This window comes from Diplotaxodon limnothrissa, linkage group LG5, assembly GCF_057381915.1.
Source record: "Diplotaxodon limnothrissa isolate DT_005_m linkage group LG5, D_limnothrissa_male_GT1.1, whole genome shotgun sequence".
Lineage (NCBI taxonomy): Eukaryota > Metazoa > Chordata > Actinopteri > Cichliformes > Cichlidae > Diplotaxodon > Diplotaxodon limnothrissa.
Genome location: NC_140600.1, coordinates 36,220,638 through 36,246,455, shown reverse-complemented (window position 1 = coordinate 36,246,455; position 25,818 = coordinate 36,220,638). Strand labels below are relative to the sequence as shown.

The following is a 25,818-nucleotide window of genomic DNA, read 5'->3' as shown; positions in this document are numbered from 1 at the left end:
TCCAGTGTGTGTGTAAGAACCATATGTGTGGGTCAGTACTATGTGATGGTGTGTCTGTCCTGCATGGTGCTGTTCCCGAACCAGGTTGAGATGTTTCCCGTCAGGATGCTCTCTATGGTGCACGAGTAAAAGTTCCTGAGCACCTTGGAGTTCAGTCGGAAGTCTCTCAAGCGTCTGAGGTGGTAGAGACGCTGTCGGGCCTTTTTCATCACAGTGTTGATGTGACAGGACCATGACAGGTCCTGTGTGATGTGAACGCCGAGGTATTTGAAGCTGTCCACTCTCTCCACTGGGCACTCGTTGATGACGGGGGTCTGGTAGTTCCTCTCCTGCTTAGTGCTGAAGTCCACTATCAACTCCTTTGTCTTACTGACGTTTAGAAGGAGGTTGTTCCTAGATCAGCTACAGTCTCTAGCTACTAAACATTCACAAACCAAGTATCAGCTGATGTCCTTAAATTAATAAATCACGCATGGCCCACTGGCATATACGGTGTCTAAGCAGATCTCCCTTCCTAAAAAACATGACTTCTGAGGCTTTGTAATGGTCATGTTTCCAGATAATGTGAAGTTAATGCGATTTTACAGCAGCCAGTCCAGAAACGCTTTCAGAGAACAAACTTTCAGAGAACAAACAATGACTTTGATGTTGAATAATTGAAACCACAGTCTGCAAAATGAATCACTGTCTGCGTGTTTTTTGACCTGGTTTTAAAGAACACACGAGCTGCCTGAAACAGACAAAATACCTTCGATGCATTTTACATGGGGCATGATACTTTTAACTTTTTATTCGTGTAGTCAGGGTGTTTTTAAAATAAGACATTTCTGTTCAGAAAGTAAGGACAAAAAGACTACATGGAAACTATGCAAGGATTACAACTTGCTGACAAGGGAGAATCGTAAAAAGGATGGGCATTACCCGACCCGAACCCACACTCTAACCATTTATCACCGAAGCAGTTGTCAGTGCAGCTGTTTCATTTGAAAACAACATATGTGTTGAACAGAGATGTGGAGGGGAATATTTGAAGCTGAGCGTGTAAAACAACCCTTTAAAGTGAACCAAAATGTAAATAGCCAAAGCCTCCATTTAACACTCCGTCGTAGAGAAAATTCCATTATAAAAGGAAGCGGCTTTAAATCATGCTGACGGTTGGGGCAAAAGCAATATGCATATATTGTTCTTCATTAGAAAGAAAAATCACTTAGGAGTTTCAAGATGTAAAAAAAACATGTTTCCAAAGAAAGAAAGTGCTGCTTTTAAAAAAAAAAAAAAAAAAGCTAATGGGACACGGCCTGATCATATATAACATTTTCTCTTTACTTTAGTTTATAAAAGTCAGATTACTATAACAAAGTGTTCACAAGGCAAGAGTAAACAAGAACATGAAAGTGAGTACGTCCTGTAAAGTAGGGCACAAAGTAGGGCACATTCATATCTTTCCAAAGGTTAGTCCCATTGCAGACTCTCCTAAGAGGTTTATAAATTCCCCATGAATGCATCACTTCAATAGCAACAAGCATTACGAGGAAAGATGGGTCTTGATTCCTTTTGGTAAACTTCTATGCACTAAAATGCCCGCATCGTTACAGATTCTGGTATTCTTAGCACAAATGCTCTACTTAGGATGTGTTCCACCTGGCCACCTGTGAGAAAGTCTAAAGCTGCTCTATATCTTCCATATTCCAACTTAAGTTGCTTTTAGAACAAACAACCTATTGATTCTCCACTTCAGTAATAACATAACGCTGACAGGTCTTATCCACCACAGAGCAGATGTTAGAAGAAAGATGAGGTTTCATCTTCAGTCATAACACTGCAAGTGTGATCTGCTGAATATGGAGAAATAACATTTTTTCATAAGAAAAGTTGGGGTTATTTAAATTATTCTTAGGATTTCATGCACATTGGTCTCAGAGTAGTCATTAAAAGCAGGATGCAGTTGCAGTATAAAACTTTTGAATCATGATTTTAACTTAAGTTAAAAACTATAAGATTTTTTTCTCTTATGGACCTTAATTTGGAATAGCTGTCTAAGCTATTCCAAATTAAGGTCCATAAATTATTCTTTTCCGGAGTAGTAATGGAGAGAAAGTTTTATTTATTTATATATATAGCTTCAAAGTCTTTACAGCATACTGTTTAACTAGGAGTAACTGCTTGAAATGTCGAGCTACTTTCGGATTTTGTTTTTCATTAAATCTGGTTTCTGTCTAACCAAAACGTGCCCAATATTCGGTCTCATTTTAGCTCTTTTTAACCATTTATTCTCATTTTCTATTATTCACTTCATATGCACAGAAACTAGTTTTTAACTTCCAGGAAAGATCATGGTGTGGGTTAAAATACACCTCAACTGTAAACAAATACATAACGCATAGTATATAAAAATATACTATATAAAAGGTTGTATCAGCAGGTGTGATCGAAATACAATTGTTATACCATATGAGCTATGACACAAGACACTATATATAAGTTATTGAATAATATTGTACATTTATTATACATCCAAGACAAAACTAAACATAAATTATAATATTGCTAATATTTTTTAGATATTTACACAGAGACATTCTAATAACTATTTACTCAAGTTTATTATCCATCATTGTTACTATAACCATAGTAACACTTTATAAGTTTTACCAAGACAGGACGTGCTTAGTAACTACCACGTTTCTATTATTCAGTGCATTCTGACGGTGTCATCATATTATATTCTTCGCCTAATTCCAGTGGGATTTATATTTCAATTACTAATGAAAAATAACTAGCAGGGGTTGTAGGAGAGAATATTTTCTTTGAGTTTTTCTGTCATTATAACGAAACAGAGAATACATTTGGCTGGAAGCAACAGAACAATTCATAATGTCAAATTCCTGTCATAGGAGATTGTTAAGAGCTGCTGAGAAGTAATTGTTGTGTGGAGGTAGACCCTGTATACGCAATAATGTCCTACTGATGTGCACTTCTTCTTGATTTGCTTTGGCATGTTATTTCATCTGATGTTAGAAATAAATATATCTCTCTTACAGAGCAGTAAGGGTGCTGAACCTGCTGTACATGTGTTTTTTTCCTCAATCATAGGGCTCTGGTGACAATCTATATGCCAAAAAGCATTTGATTCTGTTAGATGAATGGTATTATTTTACATTATGGATGGAATTATCCTAGCCTATCCTATCCTATGCTATACTGTACTATATTGAAAACAATAAAATACATACAATAAAAATGAATATATACCCAAGACTATTCAATTGATTTCATTTCAAAAACAGAAGAAGATATTTGGAATTGAGGTAAAGAAAAAGAAAACCGAGTATGAGATGTTAACAGACAAGCAAAAGTTTACCTTTTGAACCTGATTATAGGTCAGACTAAATGTGCAGTCCTTAATGTTCAAAACCATTTAGTAAGTAGACATATTTCTGATAACAAAAATGTTTGAATAAGTAACTCCCTTGAAAAAGTTAAATGTAAAAAAACTACATAAAGTAGAAATGCATTTCAGTCACAACTGAGATAGAAATTCATGATCATTTTAAAGAGCTCTTTAAAAACTGAAAAGCAAAGCATGAAAATTAAAGTAAGATAGGAAGCCAAAGGTCCTTTCATAATAACACAAGAGAAACGAGATACAGTGGTTAACAGCATGCTTACTCTCGAGGAGAATCTTTAGCTGGAAATTAGTCATTTGTTTGTTATTATAATATTTATCTAATTTCTCTACCAAGGCTGACTGTTGGAGGTCCTGCATCAAATTACCTCAACATCCATGACAAATTTATTTAGAGCTTGGACTCCAAACTCTAAGCTACTCCCTGATTATTGGGCAATAATCAGGGAGTAGCTTAAGAAAGGGATATGAAATAACTAGATTGACCTAATTTACAAAATATATATTACTGAGATGACTCCATTGGTCTCAATGTTCTGTTTATTTAAAAACACAAAGATGATTTAACAAAAAGAAATAAAGCTTTGTTGGAGCATAAAAAGAGGACAGTTCTTCTTCTTCTTATTATTATTATTATTATTTATGTTTTCACTTTTAGGGCCTAAAAAATGTAAATGCTGACCCATCAGAACTTTGCCTTTCCTAAAATTATCGATTGTGCACTTAATACATGCCAAGATGCATCCCAGTATGGTAGATGTTGATGTGAGCCAGTCTTTTTACGTATTTTCTTCTGTAAATAAATCTTAAATCTAAAAGCGTTCTCTCTTTGCACACTAAGAAATGCGTGCCTTCTGTTGCACTGTCAAAAGCAATCACAAAATAAAAATGGATCATTTTGTGCCTCAATGAAAAAAAGAAAATTGCATCTGACACAATGACAAATATCAGTTTAGCAAAATCACAAAATATTTTTTTCTCAACAAAACAAGTCTCTGGTGTAATACAAGAGACATACACACATACAAGAGACACGGCAGCCGCTTTTGCAGTCATCTTTGTCTGTTTACTTAATTTATTAATAATCCCAGAGCAAATACTGCATAAGCTACAGCTTCACTTCAATCTAATTTCCTGAAAATTGCTCATGAAAACTATAATGAACCAATCTGAGGGGGAAGTCTGTACAACAAAAAGTAATTTCATTAAAATTAGCTGAATGCATTAAACATCACGCACCAATAATATTGATGCATTAATGCTGGAGTCTCCCGGGGCTACTGGCACAAATAACAACTACAGTAAGCGCTTGCAATGCTTATATCTTCTCACTGCCAAATTTTACAAACCCAAGGTGCCCTTAAGAGCCCTATACAGTGTGACGTAGGAGGCATCTACAGGTGCATTCACTGTGCATTCAGACCAAACTGATCCGGCTAACCGACAGTGAGTATGGAGCTACAGTATCATTGTGAAGTAGCACAGTTCTTGGTAGACTGTGCCATTACCATGAGGTAAAATGAGTAAAACAAACAACTGATTATGACACAGACATAGGTATGTGTACAGATGTCCAACTCTTGAAATACGAAGTCTATCCTGTACGCATTTGGCAATAAATTTGTTGCTAGAAAAAATATCTTGGCTGCGGCTGTGTTAACATGACTCATAATAATTTGTAAACAGCACCCGCAGCACCCAAACAATGCAGTTTGACAGGAAGAAGCTTTATTTTGTGTGGCATGTTCTTCCAAGTTTGGGCTACAATCCAGAATCTCAGAATAATTTTAATTGGGTGGAAAAACTTATTCAAGCATGCAGAGGAAAGAAGATTCACTTGAAGAGTCATTCATGCAAATTCCCCCCCCCCCCCCCCCTTTTTTTTTTTTTTCTCCATCCAGATTGTTTGGGGCATAATAACAAGTGGAAGGATGTGGAGAAATAACAAGCATGCATTGTGACAAATTATTCATCACCAAGCATATTATGTACTGTTTACTCACCGTTTTTGTCTGCTCTGCGGAAAATCTGGAAAACAAAAAGAGGGGGGAGAGGATGGTTTTTATTTCTAGCATAGGATCACTGAAGGGATTCTTGCAATAAGCAGGTGTAAATTATTAAGAATCATGGCAGTTTGTCAAAAACACAATAGGATGTTTAACGCCTGCGGTTCGTTTATCCTGGTGCACAGACTAGAAAGATGACAAGAAGAAGGACATTTACAAAGGCTGTTATACTCTGCATGAGTGAGTCATGTTAGGTTGAAAGCAAATTGATAGTGTCAGTTCTAAAATAGGTTGAACAATTATCATTCTAAAGTAAACAGTCATTTACTTCAGAAGTGATAATTGTACGGTAACGCCACACTATGTTTATTGTCTATTTGTTTGACTCACTGATGCTTTTTCATTAATTTCTTAGGAGGGCCAATATGGTAGGTAGTAAGAAGGATAATCATTTGCTATATGTATTATACACAATTCTGTTAAATATACAGTATGCAATAATATGCAAGAGTAACAGTAAGTCACAAATAATGGGGACTCCAAACACAAGATACTATCTGATCCACTTGCAGCTTATTATCTCTGGCATGCAGCTTTGTCTGCAAACAACACAGAAGTCCACCTTTCACTAAATCCTTTTTTCACTATGAGCATCTGAACATTTGACAGCAGGAAAAGCAGAAACAAAGCTCCTGCATTAGTTTACTGTTTTGCTTACTTCAACATAGCCATCGTATCAGTTTTATAACGCGGTAACAATGTTCGTTTGAAGCCATTTCATGGATTATCAGTCTAATCACAACGATGCTGCGCTGTATATAAACAATGCTGTGTAATCTTAATAGATTTGGCTTCCTCCATTCTGTTCCCTGTGGGGGACTCTCATGTACAAAACTGGCTTGAATTAACAGTAGTGGATGGAGCACTTACGTCAGTTGTATTATTTAATACACCAATGATGACTATACGAAGACAAAACTATGACTGCACACACCACATCACTCAGCTGCAGCAAAAAAACACCAAAACAAATACAGATTTTGTTTTATATATATATATATAACTGGTCTGTGTTTGATAGTAGTTACTGTTGCAATTGTTATGGAGTTTAAAAAAAGATAGAATCTTCTTGTTTTTAGCTGAGTTTTGAACCACCAGTAATGGCAACTTATAAAAAGCCCACTTCTCAAGCTGAAAAAAACACCCATCAGATAAAATCAACAGTATAGATTATTCACTAAAAGTAGAAAAATCACTAAAACTGAGGAAAGCCATTTGTTTTCTGACACGCAAAAGACAAATGTCCACACAACAGGATAAAGCTCAGGGTTGATCCTGTAAAGCCTGTGCGACTGCTTTGAGAAAAAGAGTTGCTTTTTGGTCAACATGTAAAAATCTACTTGTTTCATTTCTTTTTTCTTTAGCTCAGTGAAAACATTATTGTCCAGAAAATAGAAAGTGGACTGTTTGGCTTCACCAAACAACATAAAATAGAAGCAAAACAGAAAGCTATACCAACACACCATCAATAAATAACAGCGGTAAAACAGGGCTTTAGATCTAGATTTAAAGATCACAGCCACAACACAGCGACTAAAGTAACTATTGTGAAGGCTAAATATATTTTTCAAAGCGTTTGAATACACAATCAAATAAAACTCAAGTCTACTGTGCACTGAGATGTGTTTCTTGAAAATATGAACATGAAACTTAGATTTTTAAACCAATTTTAGTTTAATCTGTGCACTATAATAAGAATTTCACAAATATTAATGCAGCCACACAAACAAACATATATGTGCATTTGTAGCTGTATGCAGCTTGGTTGTCATTCAGGTGAGCAGAAAACAATAGCTTCATTAAGCGAGTTTGAATGCAAGATCTGCAATGAAAACAACAGATTCGTAATTTGTTCTCTTTTATTGATTCTCTTTCACTCCCTGAGACATTTATGTCCAGTGTTAAGCAGCACAACTGCCGTGCTCATTGGTTTTGACCTACAGTTTATTAATCCTGCAGAATTTGGTCCTCGTTTTAATTTGCTATAGGTCAACAAGCTCAAGGTTTGCACTTGTGCCCTCAGTGTGTCTGTCTGTCTCTCCACTGCTTCAATCCTGACTTATAACAAGAGCCGGGTCATAACGACTCACTTCACGAAACACTGGCTGCTCTATTTTTGATTCCTCATCCTATTAAAAGCAACATTGCACTTGGATTGCACATAGAAAGGACAATCAGAACACTCTACTTATCTTACATGAATACAAATTTGATGTTGTACCGGCTTTAGGGTTCTGTCACTGCACAATCTCAGTCAGCAGCTTGTTCTTTTTCACTTTGGCACTGTGACCCATCTAGCCAACATTTTCCACTCCTCCTCTATTCCAGGAAGATCAGGTATAGCGTTAAATGTGTTTGTTGTTTGGCTGTGGCTTTTGACTCTCCGGTGTCAGGAGACGATAATGCATCATTTACAGCAAGCCCAGGAAAGGTCAGACCTGCTTCCCATTGTGTTGCTGTTCTGATGTCATGGTGGAGGGTATTAAGACGGTGGGTTATCTCAGGCTCTGCTTTCACACCACTTGGTGCAATGCTTAATAAAAAAGACATAACATCACCAAAACAACCCTAATAAATATGCTTTGTTGTTAGTAAATGCCAGATGATTTACTTTCTGTGACAATCCAAAATATCATATTTTTCTTTCTCAGTAGCAGCAAAAGAAGAGAAGAAGCAGAAATAAGTGCCAGGAATCAAGAAAGCCTAAGAAAAGCAGGCCTGCTGCATTCACAAAACAAAGACTCTAAGAAGAGTAGCCAACAATGTAAATGATGAAACAGCCTCATACAACCCTAGCACAATCAGTCACTTTTAAAGGTTTGCTTTTTCTTTGATTTGTTGCAATCTTTGCATCTCTAATGTTAGTGACTGGCTCAGTATCCTGCAATTGATGCACTGATGTGCAGATCTGTCTGCAAATTAAAGCTTATATGTTGCATGCAAAACCAAGCAACGTGCTTTTATAATAAATCAGTTTAATTGTTACAAACAATTACAAAATGTTCTGAATCAATTAGCATTTAGTCATTAATCCCCTGTCATTCTGTTGTGTATGTCTCGTAACCACTTGAAAATCAGTAGGTAGCACTGCAATAACAAAGGATTCACATTACTCGCTTTTACTTTAGGAACACAAAATCTTTATGCAGACTTAAACCTGTACTAATGGAAATGTCAAACCAACACAAAAGATTAAAATTCTTAAAATCTCTCAGCTGTCCCAGGGGAATATTTGGTCAATCTACAGCTAGGAATGTTTCCAGTCTTGGAACATGGTGCTTCTGCACCAAATAAAGGTGGAAAGCAATAAAAAGAAAGAATGAGAAGAAAAATGCAATGCACAGAGCAACATGGCACTTAAATTCAAGACAGCATGTCCGTTTCTGACTGAGACTGATTATTATTGTATTCAGTACTGTCTCCTACACACAGTGTTTTAAACAATTTAAGCATAATTATATTTTGAGCATAGAACCGTCAAGCTGAATGGTCTTTTTTGTGTGTTAGTGCTCAGTCAACAGAAAAGCTCAAGGCCGAAGACTGAATATGAGAAGCACTTCAATCACATACCCCATTCAGGGACAGTGCACACTTTTAAATAGACATTTCTGCAAAAGTAATGTCCTTGTCTACACAAGGTTGTAGTCAAAGGGAAATGGAAAGCTTCAAGCTAGTGAGAGCTCAGATTTGGAAACATCACTGGTCTGCTAACCTCTAACAAGATGACAAGCTGGATGGTGGTTTCTATGGCAGCATTGCAGGTTAATAAGGCTGTTACTGTTTTGAGCACAACTTAGGGTAAGCTGCGCATTATAAATCATAGCACCATTTTTGAGTTGATCACTTAGTTTGTTTGTTTGTTTGTTTAATACATATATATTGAATAGGTTCACTGTTATGCACGTATTGCCTCTGAAAGCCCAGAAGTGTTTGCATCTGTGCGTAACAAAAAGAGGAGAACCCCCAGCAGTCCCTAAACCTGTCAGACTGGGGGCTTAATTTATCATGCAGAGACAGCAGCTGCAGCTTTTCCTACTTTCCTACGCACACGCGCGTACATGGCGAAGCGCACACCACACAACATCTGATAAACAATACGATGCAGTTTTCATTTCCACTAAATTCTCTAGAAAGTAATAAGTAAATAAGAGGGAGAGAGAAAAAACATTTAAATTTGCAGCACTATATCAACTCAGACCAGATCTTTTCTTTTTTCTTTTTTTTTCATTCAATCTAATATTATTTGGACAATGAATATATTTAGATTTACAGTTAATATAAAAATACAAGAAAAATGAATGAAAAGCAAAAGCGTCAACAATGTGTTGCATCAGTAACACTAATACATGAGTAAGAGAGCGGATCCACTCACATCATGAAAAATAGTAAGCCCCTGTCCGGCATTGTGCGGCGGCTGCTGTTGCTGCTGAGCCCGAAGATGCTTCTGTTTGGCCGACTGCAGGCACATAGTGATCATCTCTGTACAAGCCAGCATCTTCGACCGCAACGAAACACGTCTAAATCAAACTGTTGAAGTCTAGAAGGCTAAAGTAAAATGAAGATGTTGCTATGGACGAGATTAGGGCTCCAGGTGCGAGAGATGACAAGTGCAAGCAGGCAGGCGGGGACTCGGGGACGCTCTGCAACTTTGTGGTGCGCAGCTGAACAGACCCGCCAGCCCCTCCTGCTGGAGCCGCTGTGATTGGCTCGTTTATCAGCATCTGGATTAAACTGATCATCACTAAAGCTTCTTATCTTCCCATAACCCTTTGTATATCTTTTTTTTTTTTTCGGTTTGAACGCAAAGACACACTATTAAAACTAGAGCTGCAATATACGACCAACTTGCCCTCGGAGTGCTCATTCATCGCCAGAGATGTTAATACCGATAAAAAAGGGCTTATTTTAAAGGGCTTCCGTTGTTCTTAAGTTAAATATACAGCGAATGTAATTAATCTGAATTAAATATTAGGTCCAAAGTTGTAAAACCTGAATGTTAAAATGAGTTCAGCCTTTGACATACACTGCCATCTGCTGGATGCGAGAAGTCACCATTTCAGATGGGGGTTTTTTTGTTTGTTTTTTTAAAGGGGGTGAATTTATAATTAGATTTCATGCATCGGCTGTTATTTATTTTTGGACTTATTCGTGTGGTTTTTAGTTTTACAATAATGCATTTAACTGATTTAGATAGGAACAAAAAAGTGTCAACGAGGGGTGGAGCGAAATAAATTCCAAAGCGATCCTTTAAAAATATCTCTTCCTGGGCGTGAGTCAGTTTCACTTTCCGTTCTACCTGACAGGGACTGAGAAGTGAGAAAGCGACGCTAGAGTGGTACTTCTGACTTCTACTTGGCTCTCTTTGGCCCTATAGCTGCCTTTCTTAACCTTAAGCCGAACTTGGAAAGGCTCTGTCGGATGAGGACTGAGGAAGTATTGCCTGAAATAGTTTTAAAGGCAGCTGTGTTTCGTTACAGCTGCCAAGCAGCTTAATAATTTTATTACCTCCCGTGTAGTAATGGCTTCAGAGGTGGCACCGAGGGTCGATCTGACTGAGGGTAAGCAGCTCAATTAACTTTCGATTTTGTTATGAAGACTCCAAATACTTCTTGACAACTACGTTTTATAAGATCTCAGAGCTGTCCTAGTAAAACAGAAAGCGTTTTGTGTGTGTCACTGCTTGCTATCGATTTCTTAGTGTAGAGATTGTGAAAGTGTCACTGTTGTTTTGGTAAGACTCAACGCTTTATATTGTCAAAATCAACAGACAAGCCACTATCAATTTCGTAATGTTCATTTACCATTGCTACGTACGTGTATGTTGGCATAGAGGATAGAAAGAAATCAATTGATAATACGAAGAATTAAAGAAAAACGAGTTATGCTGACAATAAGTCACGTGACGCCCCTCTTCCTTTGCTCGCGATGAAGCGGAGGAGCTTGCCCGGTCTCTGACTGAAGCCCTCAGCAGCGGGGACTCTGAAGAAGCAGCTAAACTGTGCCAGAGGCTGACTCAGCTCTCCGTCCGGGTGTCAGTCAACATCAACAGTCAGATCTACCCCCAGGAATCCATAAGGTGGGACACAGCAGTGTGTGGGGATATGCCTGTGTGTACTTCCCTGTTTCTTAAAATGCCTCCATGACAGTAATACCACAGACGCTGCTGTTTATGGGGGAAGAGTTCCCCTTTTTATTTTTAGATGGGCTCTGTTTTAATTTGGAAGCATGCAATGTAAACAAGAATTAAGGCCAAGTGCCAAAAAAACAAAACATGCATATATGACTGTTTGTCTGTGGTTACATGCTGGAAATACCAAAATAAGAACACGAATGAATGGACATGAATGTTCAAGTGAAAATAGTGGAGGGCTGACATGTTCTGTTGTTCCTGTTCTACAGGTTGAAGGTTGGAGTGGAGGATGGACAGTCAGAAGACAATATCCCTGTGATTCTTGAGGTTGCTACTGGCATGACAATTGCACAATTAAAAGACAAGGTACTGATGTGAAAGCACACGCAACACAAGAGGCAATTTTCTTCTGTTCTTTTATTATTATTATTTTTTTACGTAAATATTTTCTTACCAACCTATGATACATTACACATATAAAACCTAAAATGGAGCTGAGCTATGATCTATTAAAGGCTACTTGTGAAGTTTTCTTGTAACCAAAAATGTTTATGCATCACTCATAATAATGCAGTGAGTGTATCATGGAGTGTATCATTTGTCAGTAAAGCCTTGCCCCTAAATGCAATTCAGTATTGTTTATATCAGTGTTTATCAGCAAGCAGTCTTTTCTATTTTTATTTTAAATTCAGCTTTATTTCAGACTTCGTGTCCAAAGTGAGTTTGCTCATTTCAATTTTAGTCTTGTTTTTAGAAGTTTCACTGTTAGTTTTACTGTTTTATTGTCTAGCACGTATACACTAAAGGTAAAAGTTAGGAAAGTCATTATAAGTATTATAAAGATTGTAAGTATCCTATTACCTTAAAAACACAAAACGTTTTTCAAACAGTTGACTCATTCTTGTAGATATCCAAAGTCTTAATAAACATCTTCATCAAAGTCTCCTCAGCCAAGCTGTGATAACAAATTTTTTGTTACGGTTTGGAGGAGGACTCAAGCGCAGGACTCCGGTTCTGATGCTCACAAGAAGGATTTATTTACAATTCACCTGGTGTATATACAAGAAGGTGCGGGGGGTGCTATATACAGCTGAGTGAGGGAAGAAGGGGTCTCCAGGGAAGTCCAGGGGGGAAGCACGCGTTCTTCAGATCATCCACACAAACGATCACAGGCTCACACTCCGACACTGCCACACAGAAATCACACAGGGGAAAATCCAGGGAGCTCTGTAGGCAGGGAGTCAGGGTTAAGTACGACACACAAAGGAAAATACTCTTAACTAGACTTGCTGTAGCTTGGCTTCACTAACGCATGGTAGACAACGATCCAGCGATGAACAGCAGTCGCCTCCTGGTTTAACTGCTGATCGTCTTAATGAGACCCAGGTGTCTTATCTGTCGAGGGCCTGGGCCAAGGGCGTGAACCCACAGTGAGTTTCGCGCCGGCGAGAGAGAGAGAGAGAGAGAGAGAGAGAGAGCTGATCAGCTGATCAGCTGATCCGCCTGGCCGTGACATTTTTACCAAACGAATAAATACTAAAACTAAGGATGTTTCCTCTTTTCTATTTTTTATTTCATTTGAGTTCATGTTCCAAGTTCACAAAATCATTTCAGTTGGTTTTATTTTTCCAAAGTCTAGTATGTATTATTTTTTTTAAATGTTAGTTAAGTAAAAGTTTTTTCACATCTAGTTTTAGTTTTCAGTTTGGTGTTAGTTAACTATAGTAACCTTACCACATACACACAGTAGCAAAGTTGTGCACCGATTCATACAAAAACAGCCCCACAGTGCTACAAGAGATCAAAACCCTCCTGACCATTCTTGATGTCTTCTATGCATTAAAGTGTTTATTACCCTTTAGGAAGTGGTAGTACACCAGCTGGCTTATGTTATTGTCTTTAAAGTTTCACTGCATTTTGTTAAGCCACATTGAAATTCCAGTGGACGAGTTACTTTTTCTTTTCTTTTATATTCAAAGATCAGCCAAGATTTTGGGTTCCACCCACTGCTGCAGCGCTGGGTGATTGGGAAGCGGCTAGCTCAGGACCAGGAAACATTATATAGCCATGGGATTCGAAATAGTGGAGACCAGGCTTTCCTGTTTATCAGGTCTGCCCATGCTGCTCATCTCACACGGCATCAGCACAACCTGGACCAGGAGCAACAACGTATAGATGGTAAGTAGTAAACAGTTGTCTTACCTTTTGAACGATAAGAAGAAGTGCTTTGGCTATGATAAATACAGACAGCAAAGTATGCCGTATTGATGTTTAATAACACTGAAGTTTTATACAATTAAAATATATTATTAGGTATCATGGAGTCGATGCAATCACTGCAGCTGTTTCCCAGAGGTCTGGATGGAGGTGGTGGTGAGAAGATAGTTCCTCCTCCTCTTCCTCCTAGAGACCAAACTGCTACTGTACCCAAGCCTCCTGTGGCTCCTAAACCTCAGGTCAGAACACAACTAGACCCTGCTTTAGCAATGGGCCTGCACATATAATTGTTTAAATACAGTAGTGCATGTTTTAGAGATGTGTAAACATATTGTATGTCTTGCAGTTGGGATGGGCCTGTTCAGTGTGTACATATCTGAACAAGCCAACACGTCCTGGCTGTGAGATGTGCGGAGGGGAACGGCCAGCAGAATACACTGTGCCTGACATCTACCAGCCAGATGAGGAGGAGATTAAGAGGATCCAGCAGGAAACACTTGCCATGATGCAGTACGAACAGGTAAAAGTGCTGCTTGTTAAAAAACAGCTAAAATTAAATCCTTTTAACACGGTCTCACATTTATGTGTGAAATAACCCTAATCACCTGGGGTCATGGGAAAACCTGAAATATTATAGGAAATAAGATTTGTGCTTGACAGGTTTTAAAGAAAAATTTAATGTTTATATTAAAACATCGGTATATTTGTTATAAAAGAAACAGACAGAAAGAAAGAGAAAAACCATCAGTTTAATTAACTCATTAAATCTTGTTTTTGTGTCACTTTTTTGTTTAAATTCCACATTTTAAACTACGCATTGTTCCTAGATGATTTGCCACACATTACCATTAAAGAATAATGAGAGCTGACTTTCGGGCCACAATAAAACTTCTCAGCTTTCACTTTCTATCTTCGGGAAAAGCTAAATTACTATGTTTGTAATGAGTCATGCAGTTTATCTGAACCTCTGCTGCGCATGCTACTCTGTGATAAAGGCTCAGCGGATGGAACGAGAAGAGAACTATTTGCACTTGTTGGCAACAGAAGAACAGAACCTTATCCCAAATGCCAACGAGGCAGATTGTCCAATTTGCTTCAGTAATCTGCAGCCAGGAGAGGGCATCGTGCTCAGAGAATGTCTCCATACCTTCTGCAGGTATGACAGAAAATAGCTTTGTAACATGACAGAAAAATTATCAAATTCTGTCTGCTTTCTTGGTCACTTTCTGATTAGCTAACATTGACCTTTACACCACCCATACCATATCCCAACTTCCCTGCTGCTAGACCTTCGCAATAACGTCCTTTACCAAAGTGCATCTAATGTCATCATCAATTTGATGCCTGTACAAATCTAGCCATTGCATTTACTACTGTTACTACTAACTGTACAGTGGAGTTACATGACACACTTGACTTACAACTGACTTTTGAAAAAGAGCCTTTATTTAAAAACAAAACAAAACAGAAAAGATTTGGCATTTTAGTAGTATGAGTCAGAGGGGAAATATGCAGGAAATGGTCTGGGGGAGAACTAGGCCCCTGCAAGTCTTTCTCATATGGGCTGCCAGCTCGGCAAGATGGGCTACAGTGGTGAGTTTTCTTGCATGTACTGCCTGGTTCACTCACAACATTTCAGTGGGATTTAAATCTTTAGCTAATTTATTCTGTACCCCTCAAGCATCTTTTTGAACCATGTCTTGGTGCAAGTCTTGTTTTAGACCCGAAACACCTTCTTCTCCTATAATTTTAACTACATGTGTCATTTCTTTTGTGTATATCAACTTTATGCATATGCAGTGTTTCATATGTATGCTCGTTTTGAATAATAAGAGTCAGTGTATGCAAAATGTGCATTGTGCTTAATATTTTATGTATATAATGACGTGTATGTGATTACTCAGGGAGTGTCTAAAAGGGACAATAGTAAACAGTCAAGATGCTGAGGTGTCCTGTCCTGACAACTGTGACAGCAAATTACTGGACCGAGAGATCAAAGAGGTGAGTGTAAGCCACGGGGACACAACCTTAACCTTCACATGGTCTATGTTTGACAGTCATACATCACCTTTCCCAAAAATTAACACAGACAATAACTTTAAGAGAAGCAAATATGTTGACAGCCACACAGTATGTAATCTCTTACTCTTCATATGTCTCTGTTATTGTTTATGGTATAATCCTGGGTCCAGCTGCTCACGGAAGAGGAACACCAGCGGTTTCTGGAGTTGCGTCTGAGCATTGCAGAGAGCCGCTCAGAGCACAGCTTCCACTGTCAGACTCCCAACTGTCGTGGGTGGTGCATCTATGAGGATGAAGTCAATGAATTTCACTGTGAACTCTGCGACGAAACCAACTGCATTCTCTGCAGGGTACCTTTGTTACGTTAATACCTTAACTGAACAAAGTTTCATTTCGTGTAATAGAGAGGGCGCCAGATGTAAAGGACGTATATTTTTCAGGCCATCCACAAAGACATGAATTGCAAGGACTACCAGGATGACCTGCGTGTAAGAGCAGAGAATGATGAAGCAGCTCAGAAAACTAAACAGATGCTGGAGGTAAGTCAACTTTAAAGTGCTTTGTTAATTACCCTGAACAGTGAAAATCTATGAATGCTGGCAAAGCAAAGCAATGTGGATCAAGAAGCAGAACACAAATGACATTACAAACAAAATAATACATTGTCTCTTATCAAGGACTATAATTTTTCTCTTATCCAGAGTGAAATAAACCAAATAGGCAATTTTGTAGAATCTTAACCCTGTAAAATAAATCATAGAACAATCAGTCATTTTTTTTACAATTAAATGTTCTTTCATTAATGGCTGCTTAAGGAGGCAGTTTCCAAATCCTCAGGTGTATCTTAGACTAGTGTCGTTATTAAGGGTGAAGCAAGCTTTGGGAAGCCTTTGTTTCTCTGTGGCGGAAACAAGGGCTGTGGTGATCTGTTGCGCTCTTAACACCTTCTGTCTAATAACCTTGTGGTATTCAACACATGCTGTAAATGTATCTGTTCTGTTTAGTTGCATGCAGTGGCTAGGTCCATCTTTTATATGCAGGCTATGGCAAGGATTTAGGCATTGGATTGATACGGGGCTTTACTTTATGGAATACAGCAAAGTTAGATCATATTATATTCAGATTTTGAGTCAAGTGGATAAATTGTATTATGTTGATGTTTTTCTGTACTTTTTAAAATCACCCTCTCAGGCATTTTCCTCTATGGCTACTTCACACTGTTTCACTGTATTCAACTACAGAGCCTGCTGCAGAATGGGGAAGCCATGAAATGCCCACGGTGTGACATCATTGTCCAGAAAAAAGATGGATGTGACTGGATCTGCTGCTTGATGTGCAAAACAGAAATCTGTTGGGTCACTAAACAAGCTCGATGGGGCCCAAATGTAAATATATATGCATTAAGATAGATAAACATATTCAGAAAGGTTTCTCTATTGTGTGTCTGAGACATGGTTCTCATTTCTTTCTTTTCTTTTTTACAGGGCAGCGGTGACATAACTGGTGGATGTAGATGTCGAGTCAATAATCAGCCCTGTCATCCTAACTGCCAAAACTGTCACTGAGGGAAGAACACTAATGAACTCATATTAGAACCTCCAGTGAAAGCGATTACACTGTCTGGATAAATTCAAACCACATCTCGTGCTCAGATCTCCGATTTAATGGTAGTTTGATTTATTTCACCCTCTCTTTCACTGGTATATGGACAAAACTCATCATCTATCTTGCTTGCAATGCATCCAGGTGTATTAAAAACTGTTGTTAGTACAGTGTGAGGGGGAAAACAGTTATACTTGGAGTTTTTTTGCCACAATACCTTCTTATCTCTAGCTATTGCTTTCTTCTAGTTCAATGAGCCAATTGTGATACTATTTACTTGAGTTTGGATTCGACTCAGAATTTATCAGAACACGCATACTGAGGTAACATTTTACTTTTCTGAACAAAGATGCAAAAGGTCTTTGTGCTTATACAGTATATAATATTAGCACTCCAAAGATGACGGTGCATGATAAGGGCTTTCTTGTTTATTTTGTCTATAAAGTCTGATGATAAATAGCAATATTTTTCATTAATTTATTTTACAACTAAGAATTTTATCTATCAAACACCAGGGCAGTTGTGGTTATAAGTACTATTAAGGTCTTACCAATATAAATGGTCAGCACTTTCTGTTTAAAGTTACTGTTTTTGTTTGATATGTTATTAAAATAAATGGCTGGTTATGGGATTGTTCAGTCGACAAATCAGACTTTTCTTTTTGTTTACATTGAATGAATGTACTCATAATGAAAAACAGATTGCTCTAATGCACTTAATGGCTATAAAGTATCATGTGTATAATGTCTTTCTCTGCAACTAATTCCTGTATTAATTCCTAAAGAATTACAGGAACTAAATTACTACACATAAATTATATGTGATGTTGCATTAAAGCTTGTTGTTAGGCTTTACATTCTATGTCTTGAGTCATGAAGCACCATGTATTTTAAATATGGACATTATGATGTAACTGTATATCTAAACAGATTTTAAAAATGAGCTTAAGATCAGCTCAAGCATCTGACGATGTTCAACTTTGTCATCTTCTGTATCCTTAATTATTATTTCTTATTAGAACCATAGCACTAATCTAAATATGTTAAGAAGCCTAAGGAACTGAAGTCACAAAGGACAATTGAGGCTAATGTGGTTTAGCAGAAGCCGTCAGAGGGCAGCTAAAACCTGAATTTGAGAAATCCTGAAAAACACACTATATAGTCATAGAAAATATTCTGAATAAAAACGTAAGCCTGAATCCAAATGCATAAAACCTTTTCACTCTAGTTTATTAGCATTCTCTTGTACAACTTTACATTAGTAGACAGTCCAATAGTAACAAAAATAAACATAAAAGGCAGATAAATCATTTAGTGCAATGAAAATAAATGAACACCGCTGAGTGCAGATACGTCCTGCATTACAATGCTCAACAACTAAGCTCTTAGGAGCATAAGAGCATCCTTGGACATGTGCCAGTCACCTTCATTTCAGTCAGCTTGCAGATCCCTTACCAGCTGAATGAGAGGCTCAATACAAGGCCAATAAACCAATCAAACACAGCACAGCACTGGAGCATCAAGCCTTCAGCTTCACATAGAAAAAAAGCATTAAAATAAAATCACTTTGATGAGTTTCACCCAATTAAGAAGTTTTTAGAGGACTACCAGTTCTGTGTCCCGGTAGGGGGCAAGAACTCAAGGCTGATATTTGAAACAAGAACTGTGGGTTTTCAAATGACTGACAATAAACGAAACCCTATTAAAATGAAATCTCTTATTTAAGGATGTGATTTTAATGTCAATGACTGGAACAATCTGGTACCGTGGACCAATTCTACACTCAAATCACTTTACAAAGGAGCATCTGCTCAAATCAAGCAAAAAAAAATCACGTATAAATCTAAAATATTAGACAGAATTAATATGAAGGCCCAGGCACTTCTCTAAAAGGAGCACCCTTCCAAACAAACTGAGTAAAAGCAACTATCAAATCAAAGTGATTTTACAAAACTAATGCAGTCAGTACAAGCCAGGTCTGCTATACTGCTAATAAGAAGACAACAATATCAACTTAATTTTACTTATTCCACCTCTGATATTTACGGTTACTAGGCATTTGGTGAATGACCATATTGTGGGAACTATTAGGATATGACCATCTTCTCTAGAATTTTTTTTTTTTTTTTTTTTTTTTTTTTACATAAACTAGTTATTTGGGTACACAAAACACAAACTCATTTTCAGGTGTGTGTGTGTGTGCAAGCATTAAATAACTTAAAAGTTATCACTTAGCTACTCTTATACTATTTTCCTGGGCGATGAAAGCTATATTGTATTGCGAGGGCATATTCTCAAATATATGTTTAGGCAAACAAAAACTTCAAGTAAGCTACAATGTATTTACTTTTGTAAGACCAGTTTCATTTAACCAAGTCATGGGTAACAGCTGCTGATGTGTTAAAGATACTCGGTCCTTTAGAGAAGATACCTTTATACGCTTACTGAAAGGGTTAAACATAACTAATGAAATACACAAAATGATCTAAAAATAATGAAATGGTGACCCTTAAAGTGCCTGCGTGTCATGTTTCTATACAGTTACTTACCTTAAAATTAACAAACAGTAAATTTTACAAAGCGAGAATTCAGGAATTCCCTATTTGGTCCAGGTATCAAATAGATTACAAATGGTTTGTGACTGCGCACACACTCAACTACACACACAAACACACACATTCACTCAGGCGCTCGTAATTGGCAGCAGTTTCAAATGTAGTGAGTCTGCCAAGTTTTCTGCAAATCCCTGTGAGGATAATGCCTTCAAATTATTTTAATACTAAATATAAATAAGCTTTCGTGATGACCATCAATAATGGTTCTTATACATAGTCTCTTCATTATATTCTTCAATTCAGAACAACAGCAGCATTTACACTGGTGCCTATTCAGGAATTACAAAGCAAAAAGGCTTGACAAACCCTACACAGAGTAGAAAGACATCCTCGACTTTAGAGAGTGCACCCAGACAGTGTTGCCGACTCCGCGGTTTGTGGTTTAAACCATTAAAGGGTTCTTGATAGCAGACCCACCAGCTTGATTTAGTAGAGGACAGAATACATGGAGTGTTGGTGTAAAAGAAAAGCAGTTCAAGGAAATAAGTCTAGCTTGGGGGCCCACTCAAGAGCAGTATTGACCACAGCAAGAGCTGCTGCCCCTAAAGCCACTGTGAGACCCATGACTGCAAGTCGAACAAACCGCCGTGCTGCTGAAGGTTGGGCCACTGCAACTACAGAGCTCACTCCTGAGCTCTCCAGTGCAGCCTGCTTTTGTCTGCGTCTGCGACGGAGAACTGAGTCTGGTCGTTGCTGCGCAGATGCAAGTTCAAAGTCCTTAAAGGTAGAGCTTGCCATGCTTAAAGAGACAGATACATGTAGAGAGACAGAAAAAGGTTTTATTGAAAGTGAGTAACTGCAGTTTTTGAAGTAGAAGAAACTAAAATGTGAGTATTAGTATATAAGAAAAATCAGTGATGACAGTTTCATACAACTAAAATAACTATAAGAACTTACCTTTCATGTGAAGCAGCCTCTCTAGCCAATTCAGAGGGGGGAAACTGTACAAAGAGGTCTCCTGCTCGGCTGATGAGCGTCTCATAGGGTAGATCCTGGGGAATCTGGGATAGCAGGTGATGAACCATGGCCATATCACATTCACACTCCAATACCTCCTCCTCTCTGTACAGCACGATCTACAACATAAATACAATTTGCATACCAATATAAACATAGAGATGTAAACAGCATATTTGTCAAGGAAAACAATGATACATTCATACAGAAATAAGAAGCCATTCCCATTAGAGATGTAATCATTTAAAATAACACACCCGACTAAATTAAACTAAATAGGGGCAACTTAAAAAGAAGAACTGATCTGACATCACTGCATTGATCTAATAATAATAATACTAATAAAGGGATTGATTGATTAGCCACATATAATGTCAATAAATGCTCAACCATTACCAAATTGGTTTCCACAACCCTCATGAATACAACATTATCCATATCTTCAGCTGTCACAATGGCCTTTGCACAGTGAAAAAATATGAGCTTTCCATATGCACAAATGGAGATTATATAAATGGTTTATTCTTACACTGATTTAGAATATGTAATTCATGTAGTGTTAAAGTAACTTGATGTTTGGGGAGTGTCTCTGAGAGACAAACCAGGAAACAGGAAACTCACCACAGCAGCAAAATAGATGGGCATCAATGGATGGCAGGCCAGGAAGAAGTCATACAACCGGACAACATGGCGGAAGTCTGATAGGACATGGCCAAACCATGTGATGAGCCAACTGAGAGCAAAGACTGTACCCACCTCAGCCCTTAAAATGACAAGTGATGAGATCAGCTTACAATGACACACACAACTATTTAGTTTGCCAACTGCTCCACTTAAAGTACTCTATATAGCACCTACAACCAGAAATTTCTACAACTTTATATACTTTATATATTTATGATATAATCAGGAACTGAAAATCAAACATGAAGGCCAGCTGTAATGGTAACCTTTGGTTGCAGCCTTAATGACGTGGATGCCTTACAACTGAAACTTGAGCTATCATAATTGGATCAGTGTGATGTAAGAGCAGTCACCCTTCATTCCTTCACCTAAAACAGCTTTCATTTTATAGTTGTACCTGTTTTAACATTAACCTTAGCTGTTTAAAGGAGACACCGCTGTAGATATGCCAAAGTAGTAAAGGGTCATACTAATGATCATCATTAGTATGATGATGTACTGTCATTACAACAGACGCTAAAAGATTTTCTGTCTAAAGGAAAAAAATTACTATTGCATGCACAATTCTTTACTGTAAATTTAAGAAGCTAATATTAAAAGTTGGATATGCAATCTCAGGCTTGTCATTTAACACACTAAAAAATAAAAATGCAAGGTTTAACATCCTCTTGTATCCTAATGCAGAACAAAACCCATTTGGCCTACTTTCACTAGAATAGGAGTGAATCTTACTGTTGCATGAAGTCATGCACCTCAGGGTTGACCCTTTCAATGATGGGCATCAGATAGTTAAGAATGTGTTTTGTGTTGTCCATAGTGGGATCCATGAAGTCCCTGAGAAAGAGAATAAGACAGACAGCATTTTTTTAATACCTCACAGTATGATTTTTATTGAAGCATAAAGCAATAAGGACAGACTGTGCATACAAAAAAAAAAAAGTGGAAGATTAAGTAGCAGAGAAAATAACCTGCTGTAGATTCATTTGTGTCTGTGATAAGTACCTGAGGTGATGTGTGGAGAGCTTCTCCACTAGAGCAGTTGCAAGACGCTCTCCCACAACTAATAAAAAGGTCACGACAATGTCATGGTATCCTTGGTAGTAGTGCAGCTGGGGATTACGTTGCAGAACTCTGAGGATGATGTCGATTAACTCTTCCTGGAGACCCTCTCTCTGCTCATCTGGCATACCTATGCATGCATAGCCAAAATAGCGCTATATGAATCGAAAGTGCATTGAGTGCTCAAAATTAAATAGACCAGCCCGTTCAGCATTTTTCAAATAAAATACAGCTGTTAGCTTACATTGGCATTCAAAATGTCTCCACAACTAAAAAAATAATAACTATGTAATTCAAATTTGGAGTTAGGCTAACCACCATAGTAGCTCTTTCAACTAAAGTTTATTTAGCTGAAAAAGATGGAAAAGCAATTTCAGTGCATGTCGTTTGAGTATATCCTATGAATTCTCAATTGTCTTGGTTTGAGAATTGGATTTGTAATGGGAAAAATCTAGTTAACCCTCACATTTATTGGGGCGATCGTGGCTCAAGAGTTGGCAGTTCGTCTTGTAATCAGAAGGTTGCCGGTTCGAGCCCCGGCTCGGACAGTCTCGGTCGTTGTGTCCTTGGGCAAGACACTTCACCTACCGCCTACTGGTGATGACCAGAGGGGTGATGGCGCGATATGGCAGCCTCGCTTCTGTCAGTCTGCCCCAGGGCAGCTGTGGCTACAACTGTAGCTTGCCTCCACCAGTGTGTGAATGAGAGTGAATGAATAGTGGAATTGTAAAGCGGTTTGGATGCCCAGAAAAGCGCTATATAAATGCAATCCATTATTATTATTATTACATTTAGATGTAGGTGGTTAGAATTTCACTGTATGATTTTTGTATAGCCTTTGTAGGCTTAGCCGAAGTATATGTGTCAGGATGACATGGTGAAAAACTGCTTTGCTTTGCTTAACAATGTTTCACTATGTTATCTGCTAACTGTTGGGGTGTAGAAGGACGAAACTCCCTAGCTGACCAGTGCCAGGAGCTTCCTGGGAAAAGATAGTGGGAGTTGCCCTCTCCCCAGTAACATCCCGTGGGACAGAAACCTGCTGTAACTAAAAGATACACAGAGTTGTGTGTGAGGGTATAAAAGAGGAGCTGAGATGTCCCAAGGTCAGAGCTGGAATGACTGAACTGTGATGTGTGTTGGCTCTCCTTCATGCAGTAATAAAATAGCTTGACCACAGCTCTGACCATGTTGCAGACATTCTTTTTTACAGAAAATACCACGACAGATTCCTGCAGTGGAGAGCAATAGATATAGCTGCAACGAAGCCAAGTGGCTACCAGCAAAGGCCACTATATCAGCTAGTAGCAGCAAAGCCATTTTCATATTGCATTGATAATTACAATATTAAATGCAGATTATTTTTCAGGTGGATAACTACCGAATTTAAAAGGTTACAATGGAAGAAACAGTGTTTTGTCAACAATGTATGGGCAAAACATTAAAACATTTCTCAACAAAACTTCTAGCCAATTATACCATAACCCACTACAAGGCCAATAATATATAAAGAACGATGGTGACCCTGTGCCCATGTCAGCAAAGGCAAGGCAAGGCAAGTTTATTTGTATAGCACAATTCAACAACAAGGTGATTCAAAGTGCTTTACAGAGACAAAGGTTAAAAATATACAAGATTTGCAAGTAGAATTTGCCAACCCAGTTCAGTTTTCCCATAACATCTGGGATATGCTTCAGCCCCCCCAAGCCATGAATTGGGAAAGCAGTTAAGAAACTGGAGGAATTTATAGTTGTATTAGAAATGATGACACAGTCACTCTATATCATGTCTACAGTGTGTGTATGTAGACACAATTGGCCATGGATTGGTCACTCACCAGGTGGGAACCTCCGTAGTGAACGCTGGACATCCAGCAACACCTGGTTGTAGTCTTTGTTATTTTCTCGGTCTACAGTGTCTGAAAAAATGAAAATGTTGCCACCAGCAATTACTGTATGATGCATTGACTGCTAGCCTTTGTATTAGGAGGTGCGAGACGCGCAACTGCATATCGTCAACAATTATAATACCTGGCTCTTGATTCAAGACATCAAGGGGGACGTTGAGGAGCTTAGGCCAGACCTGGCACCGTATCTCATCGGTCAGCAGTCCTCCTTCACTGATAGCCATCCTCCTCAGAGCTGCTACGTCCACTGGACTCACACTCAGTGCCTGTGTGATATCCGCTATTTTCCTCTTCCGTCTGGTGTCCCAGTCTGGAACAGACAACATCGTTTCACTGTTAGAAGCTATGCTCCCACATTTGTTTATTTATTTGTTAGCAAAGCGCCCCGAAGTGTACTCAAACAGTTGACATGACACAGTTAGCGACCGTTACCTTGCTTTCCATTCACTGGCGACGATGTTCCAACATTTCTAGACTTCTTCATGGTGTCTGTACGTCTTGATGCGTCCTCGTTAGATAGCACTACTTTCCATTCTCCCTAGTTTTTGCTAACTCCGTTTTAGCCTTGCGTGGCTGTCAATGAAAACTGTTTAATTACCAATGCTAGCCCCATGAAAACACGGCCTGGTAGATAACTAGCTATTCAGTGTTAGCTATTTACTAAGCTCGCGCTACACTGCCCTGGTTCCATAGCGGCTATTTTTAGGAACACAGCCATCATTGCTGGGACCACTGACAAACAGGTTAACAACCGCCTACCAGCACTTGGATTAAATCGAAAAACCGGCTACATGTTTACATTGGCGGAAGCAACCAAGTATACAGCTGATACAGTTAGCCTAGCCGCTCATACGGAGTGATGACGTAGCAGGAAAGAAAAGCAGGAAGAGGAGGAGGAGGGGTAGGGTCGACCCAATTTTTACTGTAAAGAAACGAAACTTTAGAAACAGGAAAACACTAACAAAAAAAAAACAAAACATCAGGCAATACTTATCTACCGGGTTTATATAATACATAAACTAGAACTGTCTGCAAACTGTGTGGAACAGTATTTTCCTTGATATAAAATTATGACTTAACAACCAATTTATAATGATAATAATAAAAATTATAAACAATTCTGAGAGATTGTGGTGCTGTCTAAAATCTTTTTTT

General features: G+C 38.3%; 3 protein-coding genes across 5 annotated transcripts in view; 1 reads left to right on the top strand and 2 right to left on the bottom strand.

Annotated features, from left to right (window-relative positions):
• The window catches only part of necab3 (N-terminal EF-hand calcium binding protein 3), a 43,082-nt gene extending 32,937 nt beyond the window's left edge, over window positions 1–10,145 (bottom strand). For 2 of the 3 annotated variants that reach the window (XM_085354667.1, XM_085354666.1), the window contains exons 1-2: window positions 9,845–9,967; window positions 5,410–5,434 (exon numbers count right to left, since the gene is read on the bottom strand). In XM_085354667.1, the coding sequence (XP_085210793.1) occupies window positions 5,410–5,434; window positions 9,845–9,967 (148 nt within the window). Of the gene's footprint in view, window positions 1–5,409; window positions 5,435–9,844 lie in introns of all 3 variants that reach the window. The other variant, XM_085354668.1, reaches the window with a different exon arrangement.
• A 765-nt stretch (window positions 10,146–10,910) lies between these two features.
• rbck1 (RanBP-type and C3HC4-type zinc finger containing 1) lies at window positions 10,911–17,634 on the top strand. The gene is made up of 12 exons (XM_085354665.1): window positions 10,911–11,030; window positions 11,404–11,548; window positions 11,872–11,968; window positions 13,582–13,780; window positions 13,916–14,058; window positions 14,166–14,339; window positions 14,815–14,975; window positions 15,724–15,820; window positions 16,012–16,191; window positions 16,282–16,380; window positions 17,083–17,226; window positions 17,326–17,634. The coding sequence occupies exons 1-12, from the start codon at window positions 10,991–10,993 to the stop codon at window positions 17,404–17,406; spliced, it is 1,560 nt and encodes a 519-aa protein (XP_085210791.1). The 5' UTR covers window positions 10,911–10,990; the 3' UTR covers window positions 17,407–17,634.
• Window positions 17,635–18,645: 1,011 nt separating this feature from the next.
• Window positions 18,646–25,507, bottom strand: tbc1d20 (TBC1 domain family, member 20). The gene is made up of 8 exons (XM_085354664.1): window positions 25,096–25,507; window positions 24,788–24,973; window positions 24,595–24,675; window positions 22,701–22,887; window positions 22,431–22,532; window positions 21,636–21,777; window positions 20,955–21,133; window positions 18,646–20,796 (listed from the first exon to the last, which is right to left on the bottom strand). The coding sequence occupies exons 1-8, from the start codon at window positions 25,145–25,147 to the stop codon at window positions 20,532–20,534; spliced, it is 1,194 nt and encodes a 397-aa protein (XP_085210790.1). The 5' UTR covers window positions 25,148–25,507; the 3' UTR covers window positions 18,646–20,531.
• Window positions 25,508–25,818: the final 311 nt, after the last annotated feature.